Source organism: Rhodnius prolixus, unplaced genomic scaffold (genome assembly GCF_049639745.1).
Source record: "Rhodnius prolixus isolate KJV_2025 unplaced genomic scaffold, Rpr scaffold_6, whole genome shotgun sequence".
NCBI lineage: Eukaryota > Metazoa > Arthropoda > Insecta > Hemiptera > Reduviidae > Rhodnius > Rhodnius prolixus.
In genome coordinates this window covers 42890757-42909556 of record NW_027411634.1, presented here as the reverse complement: position 1 = coordinate 42909556, position 18800 = coordinate 42890757, and the positions used below count along the sequence as shown (strand labels likewise).

Genomic DNA, 18800 nt, shown 5'->3' with positions numbered 1-18800 from the left:
AGGAAAATTCGTTTTAGGACAGTCCTCGGGAGAGATGTGAGGGCAGGCTTTTTAAGCAGTTTTACAAACAGTATAATTATAGTGAGAATGAAATTTGTTGTACACTTCCGTGTAAGAAATTGTATGAACTTTAGTATTGTAATTACAGGAAATCTTGTGAGATTTAGATTTTTCATCACCTGTTGGTAGATAGATGAAAGTGTCACAAATTTCTTTTTAAAGCTTTCGGCAACCATGCACACCATGTGAAGGGCCTTTGTCTTCTTTGCCGGCGTAGGGAAGAAGCTGGATTTAACAGTCAGGGACTGCTCCAGTTCAGGTGAAACTGACGGGTGAACTGACTTTAACGGCTTCGCTCTCAAAATAGACATCATCTGCCCTACCTTTTTTCAAAGCTAGTGACCCCAACCTTTAATTAATGAAATGGACGTTGAACTGTTCATTCTTTTAGCACCACTTCTTTAACTTAAATTTTCTTGGTGCATAACTAACATCCCTTTTCCAATTATATGTCAGAATATCCTTATTTTCCTATCTAACACACATAAGATAGATCAAGTAAGAAGATAATATTAATCTCATCTACTTTTTAATCAATAAATAAAGGCCAAAAATTTGGAAAAATAATTTTGTTTTTTACTCATCCCATATTTTAGCCAGTTAATACTGTCAATTTTCAGAGTTACGACCTTTGATAAGTTTGTAAATGAAGTAACTGCAGGACTACATAAAAATTTGGAAGAAGGAGATTATGAAGGTCTAGTGAAAATAATGGTTTACCTTCGTGAAGTTGAAGCGTACAAAGTGAAGAGTTCAGATTTATTTAAACCCATTGAAGAAAGGATAGAATTGTTGAAAATTTATGGCTATGTATTTCCTTATGAAATTTATTATATGTTGTCGGTAAGTTATCTCTGGAAGAGTTATTTTAGAACTTACTATTTCTCTACTTGTTTTTTCGTCGTAATCGCAAGAGGAAGTTCTGTGATCTCATACCATTATTTATTTATTTTTTCGTCTTCTGAGATCTTATTTATTTCCTATGAAAACCAAACATAGGTAATACGACTTACTCTTAATGTTTTTATTGAGCCAAGTACAAATATTTATGTATCATATGATGACACAATTTATACGGTTTTAATCTCTCATAGACCTTGCCTGAACGTTGGGAGAAATTGAAGAAGAGAGCTGCCAAATATCAGATTCTCGTGGGTCCATTAATTGCGGCGGAAACCGATACTATCAGGAAGAGGTTACAATTGTTTGACGTAAGAGTGGATCTTTATCTTGTTGAATTCAAAAAGAAACCGTTTTGGCAGTATGTATTTAATATTAATATTATCACTTTTACGATTTTTCATCTGATTATTTTGTACTCATTAATTCACATCTCCGTACAGCAGGAAGATAGGTAGGTGCCTTTACCAGTTTTTGGTCGGTGACATCTCTCCATCAGATCTCAAATTTACCTCGAAAAGAACGCCCGAAAACTGAATATGCGTTCGCTACAGAAAGGTTTTGGAGTTTTAAAAGTTCGTTTGGACCACTTTCCTGGACCAAGGCACTCAAGAAAAGATGAACTGGTTTGGAACTTTGGTCGTTTGAGTTTGGGAATTCGACTGACAGGAAGATTTGTTTTCGGAACTCTAGGCCAAAAAGCTGTGTAACTCCTTCTAAATGCTCATCAAATGAAATGCTACCAATATGCCTTATTCCACTCTGTATTCTTAGTATGTTGAACCCTACACGGTTTTCCATAATTCTTCCACGGAAGACCCAAACTTTGTAGCAAGGATGTATTGTACTTCGGGTGCTCTTGTTTGTGGATACGAGTTTGGGAGCCTTAGTTGCTTCCCCTGACCATTAAAAATAAATATATTTATTTTAATTTACACGGAAAATGAACATATTTTTTCTCAGGTGGGATTGTGATGCATATTATGAATTGGACAAGACGAACGCTGAAATAAAACGATTAGAAGATTTGAAAGCAAATCTAGATAAACAAGCAACGTTGTTCTACATCGAGACCGACCAGACGCCTATCATTACACAACTGCGCCACGAAGTGACCCTAATGAAAGTATGTACGGCCTCGTGTCTATATGTATACTTGTATATATATTTAGTGATTTAAGAAACACATATCAAATATTTCCCTCTGGAAATATTCGCGAACATAGGATTCAAGAAAACTGATAATAGGCCAATTTACGAACAGCTAAGTCTCACGTTTTAAGAAATCCGTTCAACCGGTCATTCAGTTATCTTAAGACTCGTACTAATTAACCTTCCATACATTTTACAAGGGCTATAAAAATACAGAATAACTAACATGGAAAGCCTATACCCACTCGACCTTCCTCTAAGACTGCTTTGAATGCACAACTTTCTAGTATAATCTATTCATGAAGAATGGAAAAATATAGGAGTTAAAAAAAAAAATCATCAGTTAGTTTTTTAAATTTGTATTTGGGAAACTTAATTAAATATCTGATTTAATTAGTCACACAACTGCCTTTTATTACATTTTTCAATATAATTTAAGGGCACCTTGCATTTTTTTTCTAGAAAAGTGATTCAGATCAAAGTTAGAGACCGTTTGTATTTAATTTATACCTCCTCTATTAAAGAGAAACTAGTCGGATCCATTCATAAAAAGAACTCTCAGATATTAAAGGCTGTTTACTTTAGACCTTAAGTCGGACATTAAGTACGGAAATTCTAAGAGTTCACAGGACTTACTTTTACTAAAACAAAAAGTTTTATGTATCCAGGCCGAGAGGAAATTCCCTTGAATGAACTATTTTCCACACTTCATCACAATTGAAAGAGACTTGACTTAATTAATTAATTTCCCATTCTGCTGAATTTATAAGATACAACATTTAATTAATAGAATTTGAATTTTATACGTTGTGTTCTTCACAGGTTGTCAGGGACTATATGTACGTCGTCACTTCAATGATAAGTAATTGGGAGAATACCAGATGGAGAGCCATTGATTCTGAGAGCATGGACATGGATCTGAAACGTCTTTTAAAAGAGTTAAGAAGTATGTTGAGTTCAGCCCCTAAAGTAGTCAAACTTCTTATAGGTTCTCAAGTAAGCTAGGTTGCCGGCAATAGAATTCTAGCTAAAATTATCATTGAATTTCTCTTTTATTTTGTAAATTACAATTTTTATTTCTGCAAAGTGCATTCCCCACCCCCTCAAAGGTTCATTGAGTCTTTAAAACTTGGACCTTAATTAAAGCTAATCGCCTTTAATACATATTCGTTGAAATCATCATCTTTAATCAATGAATACAGTTTTTCTACACATGATCCTCAAACGATACATCGCAGCACTTTCTTAGAAAGTACTTTCCCTCCTGCTGCCCATTCTCATTGTTTCTTCTAATTATTCTATTTCTGTGCAACTTCCTAACAACATATAAATATTTAATTTAGTAAATTAAAGGTATAAATAGGATGAAAAAATAATTGCCATTTCAGTCGAGTAAAATTTATTTTGTCGAACTTTCGACCTAGGGACTAGGTCATCTTCAGGGCTAGTTTAGAAAGTATACTTTTACATTTCAGGGTTGGTGTGTCTTCTGTCTTGTGTGTTCATGGACTGACAAGACAGAAGACACACCAACCCTGAAATGTAAAAGTATTACTTTCTAAACTTTCTTTCTTTTATTTTTCTGGTTTTTGAAAATAAAAAAATAAACTAATTCTAACAATTAAGTTGTTAATGATGATAGGAGATACTTATCATAGTCTTATTAACTTAAATAATGTTCAATAGTTCGTATTAGAATTAACATACGATTCGAATTCGATTGTATGTGGGTTGAGTATCCATTGTTTGTACTGTGGTAATTATGTAATGTGCTTAGAAATAAATAAATGAACGATTCATGCTAAAAAAAAGTCTTTGTAACTTCTAACTCCTTTTAAATAATTCTATGCTTTCTTTCTGTCTGGTAGAAATATGCCGAAGTGTATGCATATGTAACCCTGGCAAGCTGTTCTATCTCTCGGGATTCCTCGCTACGGCTACGTCGCTCGTTCTCTTCCAAACACCCTTGCCTATCCACACACGCACACGCACACTCTTTCGTTCCAGCCAAAGCTTATTATTTTCGCACACACTCTAGAGAAAAATTGGATAATGATACAAGTTAAACTGTTAAACGGTCAGCTGAAGAAAACTTTAAAAAATAAAACCAGAAAGGATAAATTCAAATCAATCTCTTATGTTAGCTAACTAAACTTATTTACTGATGTCTAAAACTTATTATATTATAATAATAATTAATATTTGCAATATCTTATAAGATTCTAGACAAGTTTATAACTTTCTAAAAACTAGAAAAACTAGAGATAGTCCTCGCCAAACCAGACGGTATGAGTGAGGTACCAACACACAAACAGAGAAGTACACTTCTCGATAAAATGCTTTGCTTACGCCAGCAGTATGATCTGGCTGCACTCCGTTTGCTTAGTCCCACACTTACAGGCTTCTCTACCGTTTCACATTTACCTTCATATCACGAAACCTACGGTTATAGTCACCTTTAGTTATAGTGTACTTAACAGTATACATGTATATATTCTTCAACTTTAATCCCTTCAATAATTTACTTTTTAGTTTTAACACTTTACAAATACATAATGCATTACTATATGCAAACAGTATTTTAGAAGAATTTCATTACTCAACTATAGAACCGATACAGTCGCCTCTCTCTTCTCTCTTTTAGATTTGAATTGGTTCTCGTTGTATGCGCTTCTTATGTACTTATATACATATATTTTTTTTTTCTTAAGCGCTGGAAAAAACTGTCAGGAATTGGGATATTTTCAATACTATTGAAAATATGATTAAGAACTTGGTCACAGCGTTGAGAGCTATAACCGAATTGCAAAACCCAGCAATCAAACCTCGTCACTGGGAAGAACTAATGGAAGAAGTAAAGGTATGAAATTGAAATTAAGTTAACGTGAAATCATAAACTGATATTTAAGTTTTTTGTTTTGTTTCTTTTGAAGTTGGCAGGAGATAGTCCGTTGCTTCAATTACTATTCTGAAGAAGTAGAATGATTACATTCTAAATTCTTTCCGAAAATGAGCCTGCGCTCTTTTCACTATTTAATAAACTTCTAGGCTATTTATTTTTATCATTTCTTGTGCTTGTACGGTTTTAAAGAGGATAAATTCTTCCTCCTTTGATCAGGTGTGCAATCATCCTTTTAACTTCTTTAATGTTATCGTCGAACCAGCAGAAGTATATTGGAACCGTGGAGAAGGTTCAGTTTTATGCTCCCTTCAACCTAACACTCCGGTATTTACACAAGCTGCTCAGGCCTTAGATCATTTTTGGACGTAACTGTCTAGATACATCTTTACCTGTCTCTGCCTTAAGGAAATTCTTTGAATCATTTTAATCCACAACTTTTCTATCCGCATTCATTTTTAACATAGTTTTTTTTCTTCTTCTTTAAGAACATTTTAACAAGAAAAGTCTTTATTTTATTTCAGATAAGCTTGGTTATAAAAGATGATACAACGCTAAAAGATCTACTATCTCTTAATTTACATAAATACGTAGAGGAAGTAAAGACAATAGTAGATAAATCGGTTAAAGAACTACAAATTGAAAAAATGTTGACCGAACTGGCAGCAACTTGGGCTCATGTCGAATTCGAATATGAACCTCATTTGAGAACTGGTTTGAAAACTTTAAGAGTTAGTGAAGAAAATGTGGAAATGTTGGAAGAAAACCAAGTAATTTATTATTACTGATATAAAGTAATGTAGATCCGTGAATGATTGTTAATTTTATATTTAAAAAAATCTTTAGGTTCAAGTTCAAAACATGCTGAGCTCCAAATTTGTCGGCATTTATCTCAAAGAAGTGACAAGTTGGCAGAAGAAATTGTCAAATGCAGAACAAGTGATCGCAACATGGGCAGAAGTGCAAAGAATATGGAGATATTTGGAGTCCATATTTTCAGAGTCTGAAGATATAAGAAAGACCCTACCGGAAGACACTAAACTATTTGATCAATCCGATTCACTGTTCAGAGTAAGTTATATATATATAGTTATTATAAATAAATTTATTTATAATATAAATAATAATATAGATTTATATTATAAATAAACTTAATTGTATTGTTATTAAGAATGTTGAGATTTATTGTTTTTTATTTATTTTACGTAATTGAAATTAGCAAAAATATATTTCAGTCAATGTTGAAATCAGTGGAGGCGATGCCGAACGTTGTGTTGGCGGCCAGCCAGCCTTCGGTATTGGACAACTTGAACATGTTGTTAGCAAACTTACAGAAGTGCGAAAAAGCGCTCTCCAGTTATCTGGATACAAAGAAAATTATCTTTCCACGTTTCTATTTTCTGTCCAATAATGACCTGATGGACATTTTGTCCAACAGTATGCTACCAGAACTAGTCTGCAGGTAAACCTTAAGAAGTAATGTAGGAATATTAATATTATTAACAATGTTCAAAATTAGCACTTTTGCTGATTCCTCATTGAACCGTCTTAATGTGGAAACTTAAAGGGAAAACCTTGCAGTCGCTACCGAAAAGAAACGAAGCTTATTAACCAGAGGAATAAAGCTCTATTCTAAGGTTTATATTTATTCAAATATTTAGGAACAATGAAGCCAAATTCTGTCTTGGTAGAACGTTCAATGAACCAGACTGTACGTCGGGTCCACTTCTGGACATTGGCAGTCTACCGCTTCCAAATCTCTCTCCGGAATAAGAACTTTGAAAGACTGAAGTTATTCTGACAGAGTGGAGACTCTCACGTTCTTACATTGTATTGAAATTATAAAGTTTCTTTTAAGTATAATTTTACTTGGCTTACTACCTCATTTTCTTAATTTGTACTTTAATAAAAACAATGTCCGATAATAAACGATTTTTTTTTTTCATTCTACTGGTTTATTCTTCTATTAAGAATTGACTTGTCCAGCTGTTCATGCCTCTAATGTTAACAGGCACTTGACCAAATTATATGATTCAATATCCAATTTGAAGTTTGCCAAGATGCCCGATGGAAAGTTAACGAAAAGTGCAATAGGTATGCATGCCAAAGATGGTGAGTTCGTGGACATGTTCTGGCCTTGTGAATGTGTTGGTGCTGTAAGTCTTATTGTAATTTTTTACCATCACAATGAGAAAAATTTTAAGCTGATAAAAATATTCACTGGTTTGACAGGTCGAAGATTGGTTAAATGCTCTTACTTTGGCAATGGTTCGCACTGTAAGAGAATATTTCCGCAGAGCACTCCTAGCTTACGGTGATAAACCCAGACACGAATGGGTCTTTGATTTTCCTGCACAAACAGTCATGGTTATCGTTCAGGTAATGTGGTCAGCAGAAGTTACAGTCGCTTTCAAATTCTTGGAAGAAGGCTATGAAAACTCGATGAAGGATTATCAAAAGAAGCAGGTAAATTGTTAGTAGGATAGCATTTTTCGAAAACCTTGGGTAAAGTAATGTAGAGTTTGAAGTTTGCCAAGATGCCCGATGGAAAGTTAACGAAAAGTGCAATAGGTATGCATGCCAAAGATGGTGAGTTCGTGGACATGTTTTGGTCTTGTGAATGTGCTGGTGCTGTAAGTCTTATTGTAATTTTTTACCATCACAATGAGAAAAATTTTAAGCTGATAAAAATATTCACTGGTTTGACAGGTCGAAGATTGGAATCCAATTGGAATTGGGATGCTGTATTCTCAATTTAATAATTCCAATTAATAATTTAAAATAATAATAATCAACCAATAAATTAGCAGGCCAATCAAAAAGCAGCATCCTTACATATAAATAAATGCTTAACAGAACAATACTTTAATTAATTAACACATCAGGTCAATCTTAAAATAACTGAAATCTGAAAGACAAAAAACTTCAATCAATTGCTAGATTTTCAAGTTACTTTCATCTACGGCAATTCCATTTGAGAATTCAGCTTAAGTCACATCTTCCCGATATTCTGACCACCATCCAGTAAACCTTACACTGTTCTCATTTCTTCCTTTAGTTTTTGGCACCGACGTCGAGGAAAGTGCTGTGGTGTTCTTTTTTAGTTTTGTGACGTAAGAGTGTTGGTACAGTCTTTTTTTTAAATATTGTGATGTTTCGCCTATATATTTTTTGTGACAGCCTTTGAACAGACAAGACAGAAGACACACCAACCCTGAAATGTAAAAGTATTACTTTCTAAACTAAGTAAATAATTTTTGTAAATTTCGTTTTATTATACATATTCATTTCAAGCTCGGCAAAATAAATTTTACTCGACTGAAATGGCAATCATTTTTTCATCCTATTCTTTGTAATTGTTACTCCGAATTTAAACTAAATAACTAAATAAAATTATATTATTGAATGAAATTACATATCAGCTTCCAACCATTTGGTATCATTGTATTTTTTCTTTTTTTTAGATATTCCAGGTGAGCCAGCTGATCAATGTGATGTTAGGAGAATTATCTGATGCCACCCGTTTGATGATAACGGCTATTTGCACTATTGAAGTGCACTCAAGAGACATCGTGGCCAAAATGATAGCATCCAAGGTTGGCAGTGCCAGAGAATTTCAGTGGCAGTCTCAACTGAGACATCGGTTGGTTTACTCTATTTGCTGCAAATACTTATTTATAATTCGTATTGGATAGTCACAATTTATAGTAAAGTATGTTTGTTTCCTTTCACGACATCTAATTTAGGAATTACTTTACTTCCTTTACAAATATTTAGCATGCAGCTAATGTTGGTGAACCCGCATGTTATTGATATACTGCATTACATAGTAGTTCTATGAAATCTGTTACTTTTATTTTATTACAAGTATACAATATTTAAATAATAATACAAAACAAATTTAGTACTTGTGATAAACAGAAGGATAAATCTAATGTGCAACAAGCCCCCGTTAGCAACATGAACAACAAGTTCATCATTAATCAACAATGATACCCTCTTTCCTGTACTAACTTTCTTAAGTTTTCACATTTTATTATTTTATGTTGACTTATATGAAAACTCCAATTCCAGAGAAATAGTTCTTTTTAAAAAAATAAATAAAATAAAATAAAAAAAAAATAAAGGTAAAAAGCTCTTCTTCATCTAGGCATACTGTAGAATGCACTAAATCGGCCATAAAACATTTTTCATGTTTATTTATTTTTAATCTTGTAACATTTACTTAAGCCCAAGGTTATTGAAAGGTAAGCTGAGCAAGTTGTTTGAATCCAGTCAATTGGTTTCTGGACCAAATAACTTCGGTTCAATAGTCTTTAAAATAAATCGATCATTTCATAAGTTCACCAAAACTGAATCTAAGACCTTACTTACAGCTGGGATCATGATCTTGGCGACTGTTTCATAAACATCTGCGATGCTCAGTTTAAATACCAGTACGAATATTTTGGTAACCAGCCCAGGTTGGTGATAACGCCATTAACGGACAGGTGCTATATCACCTTAACCCAAGTGAGTATTTCATATCGATATTTTATAAAATCACTCAATTTTATTTAATTTAAAAAAATCTTAGGAATTGTTCACTTTTTACAGTCATTGCACTTAATTATGGGTGGTGCGCCTGCCGGCCCGGCGGGAACTGGTAAAACTGAGACCACCAAGGATTTAAGCAAAGGTTTAGGAATTATGATATACGTATTCAATTGTTCTGAACAAATGGACTATAGAGTATGTATTTTAGTTAAAAGTTGCGCATTGATTTATTTTACCTAAATGTACAATTTTATTTAACAATATTAGTTGTAGAGACAAACTTATTATTAAAATTTCTGCATTTTAAGTAAATCGGTTGATAGGAGGTGCCTCGTTGTGCTTTTCCTAACAAAAATGGACGTGATAATGCCCACATTCTACTTTACTATAATTTCAATACTTTCTTTCTTTGTAACCTTATGCTAGGGGATTTTGTTTAAGCGGAGATTTTAGAGCAGAAGTTGATCCTCGGTTTCAATATATTGAGTAATAGTAGTGTCTAACTAGATATATGAGTATGAAATGTCTAACCTCTATTCCTACTAGCAGTCAGAATGTCAGTCCACCGGAGTATGATTGTGGAGAACGCTTTGTCTATTTTTTTTTTTTTTTTTTTCAATTTTCCCAGCAATCAGCTTTGGATTTTATTTGAATTAGGGGCTAATGTGCGTTAGAACTATCGTATCATTTTGGATTGAAACTTTTTGTAAATAATACTATTTATAGAGAAAGAGAGGGTTTAGAGAGTTTCTAGGGGGAGGTATGACGTATCAGTTCGTCCAACAAAATTTTGCCAATCATTGATTGGTACAATGTATGTATAAAAATGAAGCGACTGGAGTCTCCTTTCATTCAACTTCCAAGGTTAAAGAAAATTGAATAAATTGCGATAAGAATGCTTTATCTGTGAGAAATTTCTCTGGGTAAATTGAATTTAGGCATGTTGACGAGAGCATGGGACGAAAACTACTCGTTTTCGTATGAATCCATTGTTTTTATAAGTTTAACTATTGTAATAAAATTGAAATTTAAAGAGAAATTTTTAGAATTGGGACTTTAAATGCAGTAAATGGAATTGAAAGTTTTGAATATCTGAGATTTCGTTACAATAGTTTCCTTTATGACTGCTATGTTTGAATTTATGTTTATTTTAAACTAATATATTTTAAAAGATTAATTGGTTTGTTCCTAGTCCATTGGCAATATTTATAAAGGTTTATCACAAACCGGTGCTTGGGGTTGTTTTGATGAATTCAACAGAATCTCTGTGGAAGTGTTGTCTGTAGTCGCTGTTCAAGTTAAAACAGTGTTGGACGCCATCAAAGGAAAGAAATCCATGTTCAACTTCCAAGGAGAAATGATCAGATTGATCCCTACCGTCGGCATGTTTATCACGATGAATCCAGGATACGCTGGAAGAGCGGAATTACCTGAAAATTTGAAAGCTTTATTTAGGTAATTGCTTCTAAAATTCAGATTTATAATTTTATTTTTGGAATATTTTTTTTTTTTAATTAAAGCAACGGGCTATTTGCCTACTAGATATAGAATAATCAGGATCTCTGGGACTGTTGGTCGTTAGGTGTTTCATTATTGCTATCTTTTAAAATGAGTTGTGCCAACATCCACAAGGTATGTATGTATGGAGAGTCAGTCTTAACTGGAAAATAAGCCATGAAATTATCAAGGCAACTTATGAAGATGATTGAATATATGATGCAACTAATATAAACATTTCAAAATATTTTATATTTAGGCCATGTGCTATGGTTGTTCCGGATTTTGACCTAATTTGTGAAAACATGCTTATTGGTGAAGCTTTCCAAGAAGCTCGAGTACTTGGCAAGAAATTTATTACTTTGTACGAACTGTGCAAAGAACTATTATCTAAACAAGACCATTACGATTGGGGTTTAAGAGCCATAAAGTCAGTGCTGAGTGTGGCCGGCAGTTTGAGAGTAAGTTGCTTCCAAAATTATATATTGTATATAATTTTAAATAAATATTTATTATTTTATAAATTTTATTTTTAAGAGGCTTTCTGACTGAATCGATCGTCAGAGGTCCATCATGAATCCTTAAATTTGATTTGGTGCCTTTAAGTTGTAGAAATTTCTTATTAATCTAAAAAAATACTAATTTTTGTTAAATATTTGTATTCTAATTTAATGAAAACTTGAATCAACTGTTCAGAGAGGTGACAAAGAAAGACCAGAAAATCAGGTACTGATGAGAGCTTTAAGGGACTTCAACATACCGAAAATCGTAACAGAGGATCGACCAATTTTTATGGGGCTAATCGGAGATCTGTTTCCAGCATTAGATGTACCCAGAAAGAGGGATTTGGCGTTCGAGAAATTTGTACATACGGCGGCTGTTGAAATGAAATTACAGCCTGAAGATGGTTTTATACTCAAAGTAAGTTATTATTGAATCAGGTGGTCAGATCTGCTTTCTTTTTTCTTACTTTACTTTTTTTGCCTTCATCGTCTGCCTTTTCGATGCAGATCTTTAAAGACTTCATAGTTTTGTTCCTGGAGTGCAGTGGTAGTAGGACCTTCATTCAGCTCATCAACACTAAAAGATCGGTGCATAAAATCAGTTGGATTCTTGCTAAAACGGGTCATACATTGTTAGGCTGTTAGGAAATTATTTTCTGTCTAGCATCCAACAAAGCTTTCGTACATTTCATTGTTGATATGCTCCTACCGTTTTTTCTTTACCTTGTTTTGTGCGTACAATATCAACTATCTTGTACACCTTAATCGCTGATCGTCGAATGCTTTTTTTTTTTCTATGGTTGCAGTTTTTGACCGTCCCTTACGTGTATAATCAGCTGCAACTAAAACCAAATTTCCGCTAGCCCTTAGGAGCCTAAATGGTGTAAAAGAAATGGGACTTTCCTTTTCTGAAGAAGGAGAAAAGAAGGAAGGACTTCTTGTTCTAAGAGAGTGCGCCAGCCGACTAAAAGATTAAATTTTTAACATTAAGCTTTTAAGGCCTTTCCTTTACATTATTGTTTTCGTTTCCGCTTTATTTTCGTCTTTCTCGAACTGACTTTCTTATTTTATATAGAGTTGTGATTCCAATACAATCCACTTCATTTATAGCTAATGTAACTTTTTATAAATACTTAAGTGAATCAAAAGGTATACCGAGTTATGTAAAATTTATTTACTTTTCTTTAGTAAAGATTTTTTAAGTGCAAGTTTATTTATTATTTCTTCTCTTCACGGCCTGACAGAACTTTTTGTTTGAGACTTTATCTACAAAACATACTTCAACCATTTCGACGAAGTACGTCTATTCTAAAAAGCATAAAAGTTATCAAGAATCCATTCGACAGATCATTTAATTCATTGCAATAAGTGCAACCTTTGTTGTCAGAAACAAAGATTTTTTGATTACTGTGAAAGGCTTAACACTTTTCGTGGTAAATAATAACAATTTTCTGTATTAGCACAGTTTTAAAATGAAAATCAACTAGATTAATTCCTCAATTTGCTGTTCAGGTTGTGCAGTTAGTCGAACTGTTCGCTGTAAGGCACTCAGTCTTCATTATTGGTAATGCTGGAACGGGCAAATCTATGGTTTGGAAAACACTTCACAAAACCTACGCAAATATGAAACTGAAACCCCACTATAATGATCTAGAACCAAAGGCTGTCACCAACAATGAACTATTTGGTATTATACATCCAGCCACAAGGGAATGGAAGGATGGTGAGTAAGCGAGTACGATTTGATTAGTTGTGTAATTGGGGCATGATTATAAAAAGAAATTTTCTCATTGCTCTAAGTTATGTTAATTTCCTATTCATTTGTAGGATTTTTTTTCCTTTGGAAAATTTAATTTTTAGTGCGGGGTTTCTGGGAGGTTGCGCTTTCCTCAAAAGTAATTTAATAATGAATTAGCAGTGAAAATAACTTTTAGTAAAAATGAGTACGTTTGAAGACAAACTAGAATTATAGTAAGGGAAATCGTGTGAGTTTCACTTCAGTTTTATTTTCACAGGACTTTTCTCAGTATTATTGAGAGATCAAGCGAATATGGCAGGTACCGGTCCTAAATGGATGGTCATGGACGGAGATATTGACCCAATGTGGATTGAGTCTCTAAATACTGTGATGGACGATAACAAGGTATTTTAGTTTTAAGAAGAAGGGATTCCTCTAGATTCTATAATTTTATATTTACATTAATAAAACACAAAGCGTAAATAAATATTCAAATTTGAAAGGTCTTTTATCTCTTTGATTAGTATTCTGGTGCCTTTAGTCTCGTTTTATCTGTCGCGCTTTTATATTGCTTATTCTGTACCCATTTTCTCCACTCTTTCCTTATTAGTAATAGCTCAATACCTGATTTTTGATCCATGAACGTCAATGGAATGCATTTAGGAGCTCCTAATTTATTTAGTTCTGAGTTCTGTACTTTATCCTGGATCGGAGTGAGGTAAGTATCTCTCCTCCATCTACTATAGTGAGAGACTTACATAATTCAAAAAGGGAGCGCTAGTGTAATCTGGAGTGCTTTCCAGATTTTGTAGAAGACCAACTATTGGACGAGATCTTTTTAGTTTCCTTTCTTCTCTGATCTGAGTGGCAAAGTATAACATTCCGAGTTCTGGAAATAGAAAACGTTTGAATTATTTGAGCTAACTGAAATTTTAAGCACAGTGTTACCATTATTTTAATTTTTATTCTATTTCATTTTTAAACAGGTGTTAACATTAGCCAGTAACGAAAGAATTGCTTTGACACCTTCAATGAGATTATTATTTGAAATCTCCAACTTGAGGACAGCCACTCCAGCTACGGTCTCCAGGGCTGGGATATTGTACATCAATCCAACTGATTTGGGGTGGACACCGTCAGTAGTAATATTTATTATTCATTTTATAAAATTACTCGTTCGTTTTGGTTCATATTTTACCAGTATATGTAGTATAGTATTTTGTATAATTGAGTAAAATATCGTAACAATCTGATTAGTAGGAAGAGAGATATTGAGAGTTAAAGTTTGGTTTAGATTAAAACTATGAAAACTTTAACTTCAAATATCTCGTAAACTACTCGTTCGTTTTGATTTATATTTTACCAGTATATGTAGTATAGTATTTTGTATAATTGAGTAAAATATCGTAACAATCTGATTAGTAGAAAGAGAGATATTGAGAGTTAAAGTTTGGTTATGTTTAAAACTATGAAAATTTTAACTTCAAATATTTCGTAAACTACTCGTTCGTTTTGGTTTATATTTTACCTGTATATGTAGAATAGTATTCTGTATAATTGAGTAAAATATCATAACAATCTGATTAGTAGAAAGAGAGATATTGAGAGTTAAAGTTTGGTTATGTTTAAAACTATGAAAATTTTAACTTCAAATATTTCGTAAACTACTCGTTCGTTTTGGTTTATATTTTACCTGTATATGTAGTATAGTATTCTGTATAATTGAGTAAAATATCATAACAATCTGATTAGTAGGAAGAGAGATATTGAGAGTTAAAGTTTGGTTTAGTTTAAAACTATGAAAACTTTAACTTCAAATATCTCGTAACTACTCGTTCATTTTGGTTTATATTTTACTAGTATATGTAGTATAGTATTTTGTATAATTGAGTAAAATATCGTAACAATCTGATTAGTAGGAAGAGAGATATTGAGAGTTAAAGTTTGGTTTAGATTAAAACTATGAAAACTTTAACTTCAAATATCTCGTAAACTACTCGTTCGTTTTGATTTATATTTTACCAGTATATGTAGTATAGTATTTTGTATAATTGAGTAAAATATCGTAACAATCTGATTAGTAGAAAGAGAGATATTGAGAGTTAAAGTTTGGTTATGTTTAAAACTATGAAAACTTTAACTTCAAATATCTCGTAAACTACTCGTTCGTTTTGGTTTATATTTTACCAGTATATGTAGTATAGTATTTTGTATAATTGAGTAAAATATCGTAACAATCTGATTAGTAGAAAGAGAGATATTGAGAGTTAAAGTTTGGTTATGTTTAAAACTATGAAAATTTTAACTTCAAATATTTCGTAAACTACTCGTTCGTTTTGGTTTATATTTTACCTGTATATGTAGAATAGTATTCTGTATAATTGAGTAAAATATCATAACAATCTGATTAGTAGAAAGAGAGATATTGAGAGTTAAAGTTTGGTTATGTTTAAAACTATGAAAATTTTAACTTCAAATATTTCGTAAACTACTCGTTCGTTTTGGTTTATATTTTACCTGTATATGTAGTATAGTATTCTGTATAATTGAGTAAAATATCATAACAATCTGATTAGTAGGAAGAGAGATATTGAGAGTTAAAGTTTGGTTTAGTTTAAAACTATGAAAACTTTAACTTCAAATATTTCGTAAACTACTCGTTCGTTTTGGTTTATATTTTACCTGTATATGTAGTATAGTATTCTGTATAATTGAGTAAAATATCATAACAATCTGATTAGTAGGAAGAGAGATATTGAGAGTTAAAGTTTGGTTTAGTTTAAAACTATGAAAACTTTAACTTCAAATATCTCGTAAACTACTCGTTCGTTTTGGTTTATATTTTACTTGTATATGTAGTATAGTATTTTGTATAATTGAGTAAAATATCGTAACAATCTGATTAGTAGAAAGAGAGATATTGAGAGTTAAAGTTTGGTTATGTTTAAAACTATGAAAATTTTAACTTCAAATATTTCGTAAACTACTCGTTCGTTTTGGTTTATATTTTACCTGTATATGTAGTATAGTATTCTGTATAATTGAGTAAAATATCATAACAATCTGATTAGTAGGAAGAGAGATATTGAGAGTTAAAGTTTGGTTTAGTTTAAAACTATGAAAACTTTAACTTCAAATATCTCGTAAACTACTCGTTCGTTTTGGTTTATATTTTACCAGTATATGTAGTATAGTATTCTGTATAATTGAGTAAAATATCGTAACAATCTGATTATTAGGAAGAGAGATATTGAGAGTTAAAGTTTGGTTTAGTTTAAAACTATGAAAATTTTAACTTCAAATATCTCGTAAACTACTCGTTCGTTTTGGTTTATATTTTACCAGTATATGCAGAATAGTATTGTGTATAATTGAGTATAATATCGTAATAATCTGATTAGTAAGATGTAGTTCGAAACGGAAACACCAAACACATGTGCTGCCATCTTATGTGATAGGTGAAAGTTTTGAAACCTGCCAGGGATACAATAAACGTGTGATAAGACGGATAAAATTAATCAGTTATCAATATTTTTTTGCGTTAATATTAATAATTTAGTCAGATCTTACTGTTTTTGTGATTTTTAATTCTGTATGTAAATTATAAATAGGTACGTCCGGAGTTGGTTGCAGAAAAATAAAGATGAACGAATACGCAATCTTATAGATTCATATTTTGAGAAGTACGTACCGATTATATTAAAAGCTTCCAAAAGTGTCTGGAAAATAGTAACACCCATTCCGGAGACTGCACATATACACGTGCTGTGCTCTCTACTGGAATTATTATTAACCCCGACGAATGTTCCCAGAGATTGTCCAAGGGAATGGTATGAAATTTATTTTGTATTCTGTTGTTGTTGGGCTTTTGGATCTGCTTGCCATCAAGATCAGGTATTTTTGATTTTTTTTAGGTAGATACTTTGTCTTTCTTTTAGCATTAACTTTTCGCGATACAGGCAACGCTTAATATTGAGCGAAATAACAGGCGCCATAATCAATACTCGAACTAAATTAAGGGCCTTGCATACATTTGTAAAATTTGTTAATCACTTGTTGGACATAACCTAACTATATGTTTAATCCAAACATTCTTTTGTAACTCCCGCCTAAACAACACTGAAAATAGTGTGAATAGTGTGATTGTACTTCAGCCTACACACTTTTGTTACTATATTTTAGTTGTTTTTATGTTACTTTTCCAAACATATTACTTCTCCAAGAGATTTAGCTGGTAGCATCAGCGGATATCAGGCTAATGCTGAGAGTAGGAGGGCCGGAAGCTGTATGTTAGATGGAATCACGGCACTCCTGTGATTCAATCATTGAATAATTGATCAAATAATTTCTATTACTCAGCCTGTGATTGAAACACTCCTGGTTTCTCCGCTCTCTATCAGTTGAGCCTTCTCTGTTTTGGACATAAATCCTCTAAAGAATCTTGAGGTCCATCCGATCGGACTTTAGATTACTTACGTTTCAGAATCAATATGCTAAAGTTCCTGAGCAGCTAGGACAGATGATTCACCTACTTTTGAATAACAATGTAAAAATTTTGTATTATCAATTAGCCCTGAAGATGACCTAGTCCCTAGGTCGATATCTCTGCCAAATTAAAATAAATAATGACTGAAATTGGCTAAAAACAATGAAGAGTTTTTCATTCAAATTTCGCTAATTTGTTTATTAAGCTAATTTAATTTTTGTATTTCTTTTATTTATTATTATTATTATTTTATTTTATTATTTTTTTTTTTTTTTGTGACGACAGGTTCATGACAATAGAATAAAGTTTTCTAATTGGTGGGTCAATGAATTTAAGACGGTGCGATTTCCAATAGCTGTCACTAAAGGTGAAACTACAGTGTTCCATTATTATGTGGATGAGGAAACTAAGAGATTTTATCCGTGGGGAGATAAAACAGAACCATTCATTTTAGATTATGATATGCCACTACAAGTAAGTTTAATCTAACTATCTTATTAGTTATAATAACATTTTTTATCATTTCGTTCTGTCAGAACCGAAAAGATAACTCCATATTTTCAATTCTTGACTGATTTTATGCCGTGAGCTGAATTCGCTTTTCAGGAATTGAATCGCGTACCTGAATTTTTTATTTTTAAATATTCAGTTTTTAAACATTACTGTGAATGGAATTCACCGTAAAACCAATGTCAAATAAATCAAAAATTGAAAATTTGGAGTTAGGCCCCTCTGGTTCTGGCAAAACAATTTTGATCATGTCTGAAGTAGTTTTACTTCCGTGTACTCATATTTTAGGGCTTATAAGCTCAAAAAAAAAAAGGTGTTTTGAACATGTGTTCCAAGTTTGTGTTTTGTGAAGAAAAAAAAATCTCAAAACTAAATTATCAAATTCAGAAGTGTCAATTTTTTTAAAAACTTGACTTGTGAAATGAAATTCTAGAGGATTCAACTATAATTATGCGATCAAAGTTCCTCAACTTGAAAGTTTAACGAAAGGATTATTCTATTTTTGAAAGTTTTATCCAA

At 32.3% G+C, this 18800-nt stretch overlaps 1 protein-coding gene across 11 annotated transcripts in view; it reads left to right on the top strand.

Annotated features, from left to right (window-relative positions):
* LOC141460979 (dynein beta chain, ciliary-like) overlaps positions 1–18800 on the top strand; it is a 129920-nt gene that overhangs the window by 56464 nt on the left and 54656 nt on the right. For all 11 annotated transcript variants that reach the window (XR_012462451.1, XM_074141522.1, XM_074141525.1 and 8 more), the window contains 21 exons: positions 681–903; positions 1155–1321; positions 1924–2086; positions 2935–3058; positions 4824–4972; positions 5536–5781; positions 5858–6082; positions 6247–6473; positions 7023–7167; positions 7244–7477; positions 8476–8654; positions 9388–9523; positions 9608–9742; positions 10740–11002; positions 11304–11505; positions 11741–11965; positions 13060–13270; positions 13563–13690; positions 14272–14420; positions 16897–17179; positions 18057–18245. Coding sequence is in view for 10 of the 11 variants with exons in the window: in XM_074141522.1 (XP_073997623.1) it covers positions 681–903; positions 1155–1321; positions 1924–2086; positions 2935–3058; positions 4824–4972; positions 5536–5781; positions 5858–6082; positions 6247–6473; positions 7023–7167; positions 7244–7477; positions 8476–8654; positions 9388–9523; positions 9608–9742; positions 10740–11002; positions 11304–11505; positions 11741–11965; positions 13060–13270; positions 13563–13690; positions 14272–14420; positions 16897–17179; positions 18057–18245 (4003 nt within the window). In the remaining variant the exon portion in view is untranslated. The remainder of the gene's footprint in view (positions 1–680; positions 904–1154; positions 1322–1923; positions 2087–2934; positions 3059–4823; positions 4973–5535; positions 5782–5857; positions 6083–6246; positions 6474–7022; positions 7168–7243; positions 7478–8475; positions 8655–9387; positions 9524–9607; positions 9743–10739; positions 11003–11303; positions 11506–11740; positions 11966–13059; positions 13271–13562; positions 13691–14271; positions 14421–16896; positions 17180–18056; positions 18246–18800) is intronic.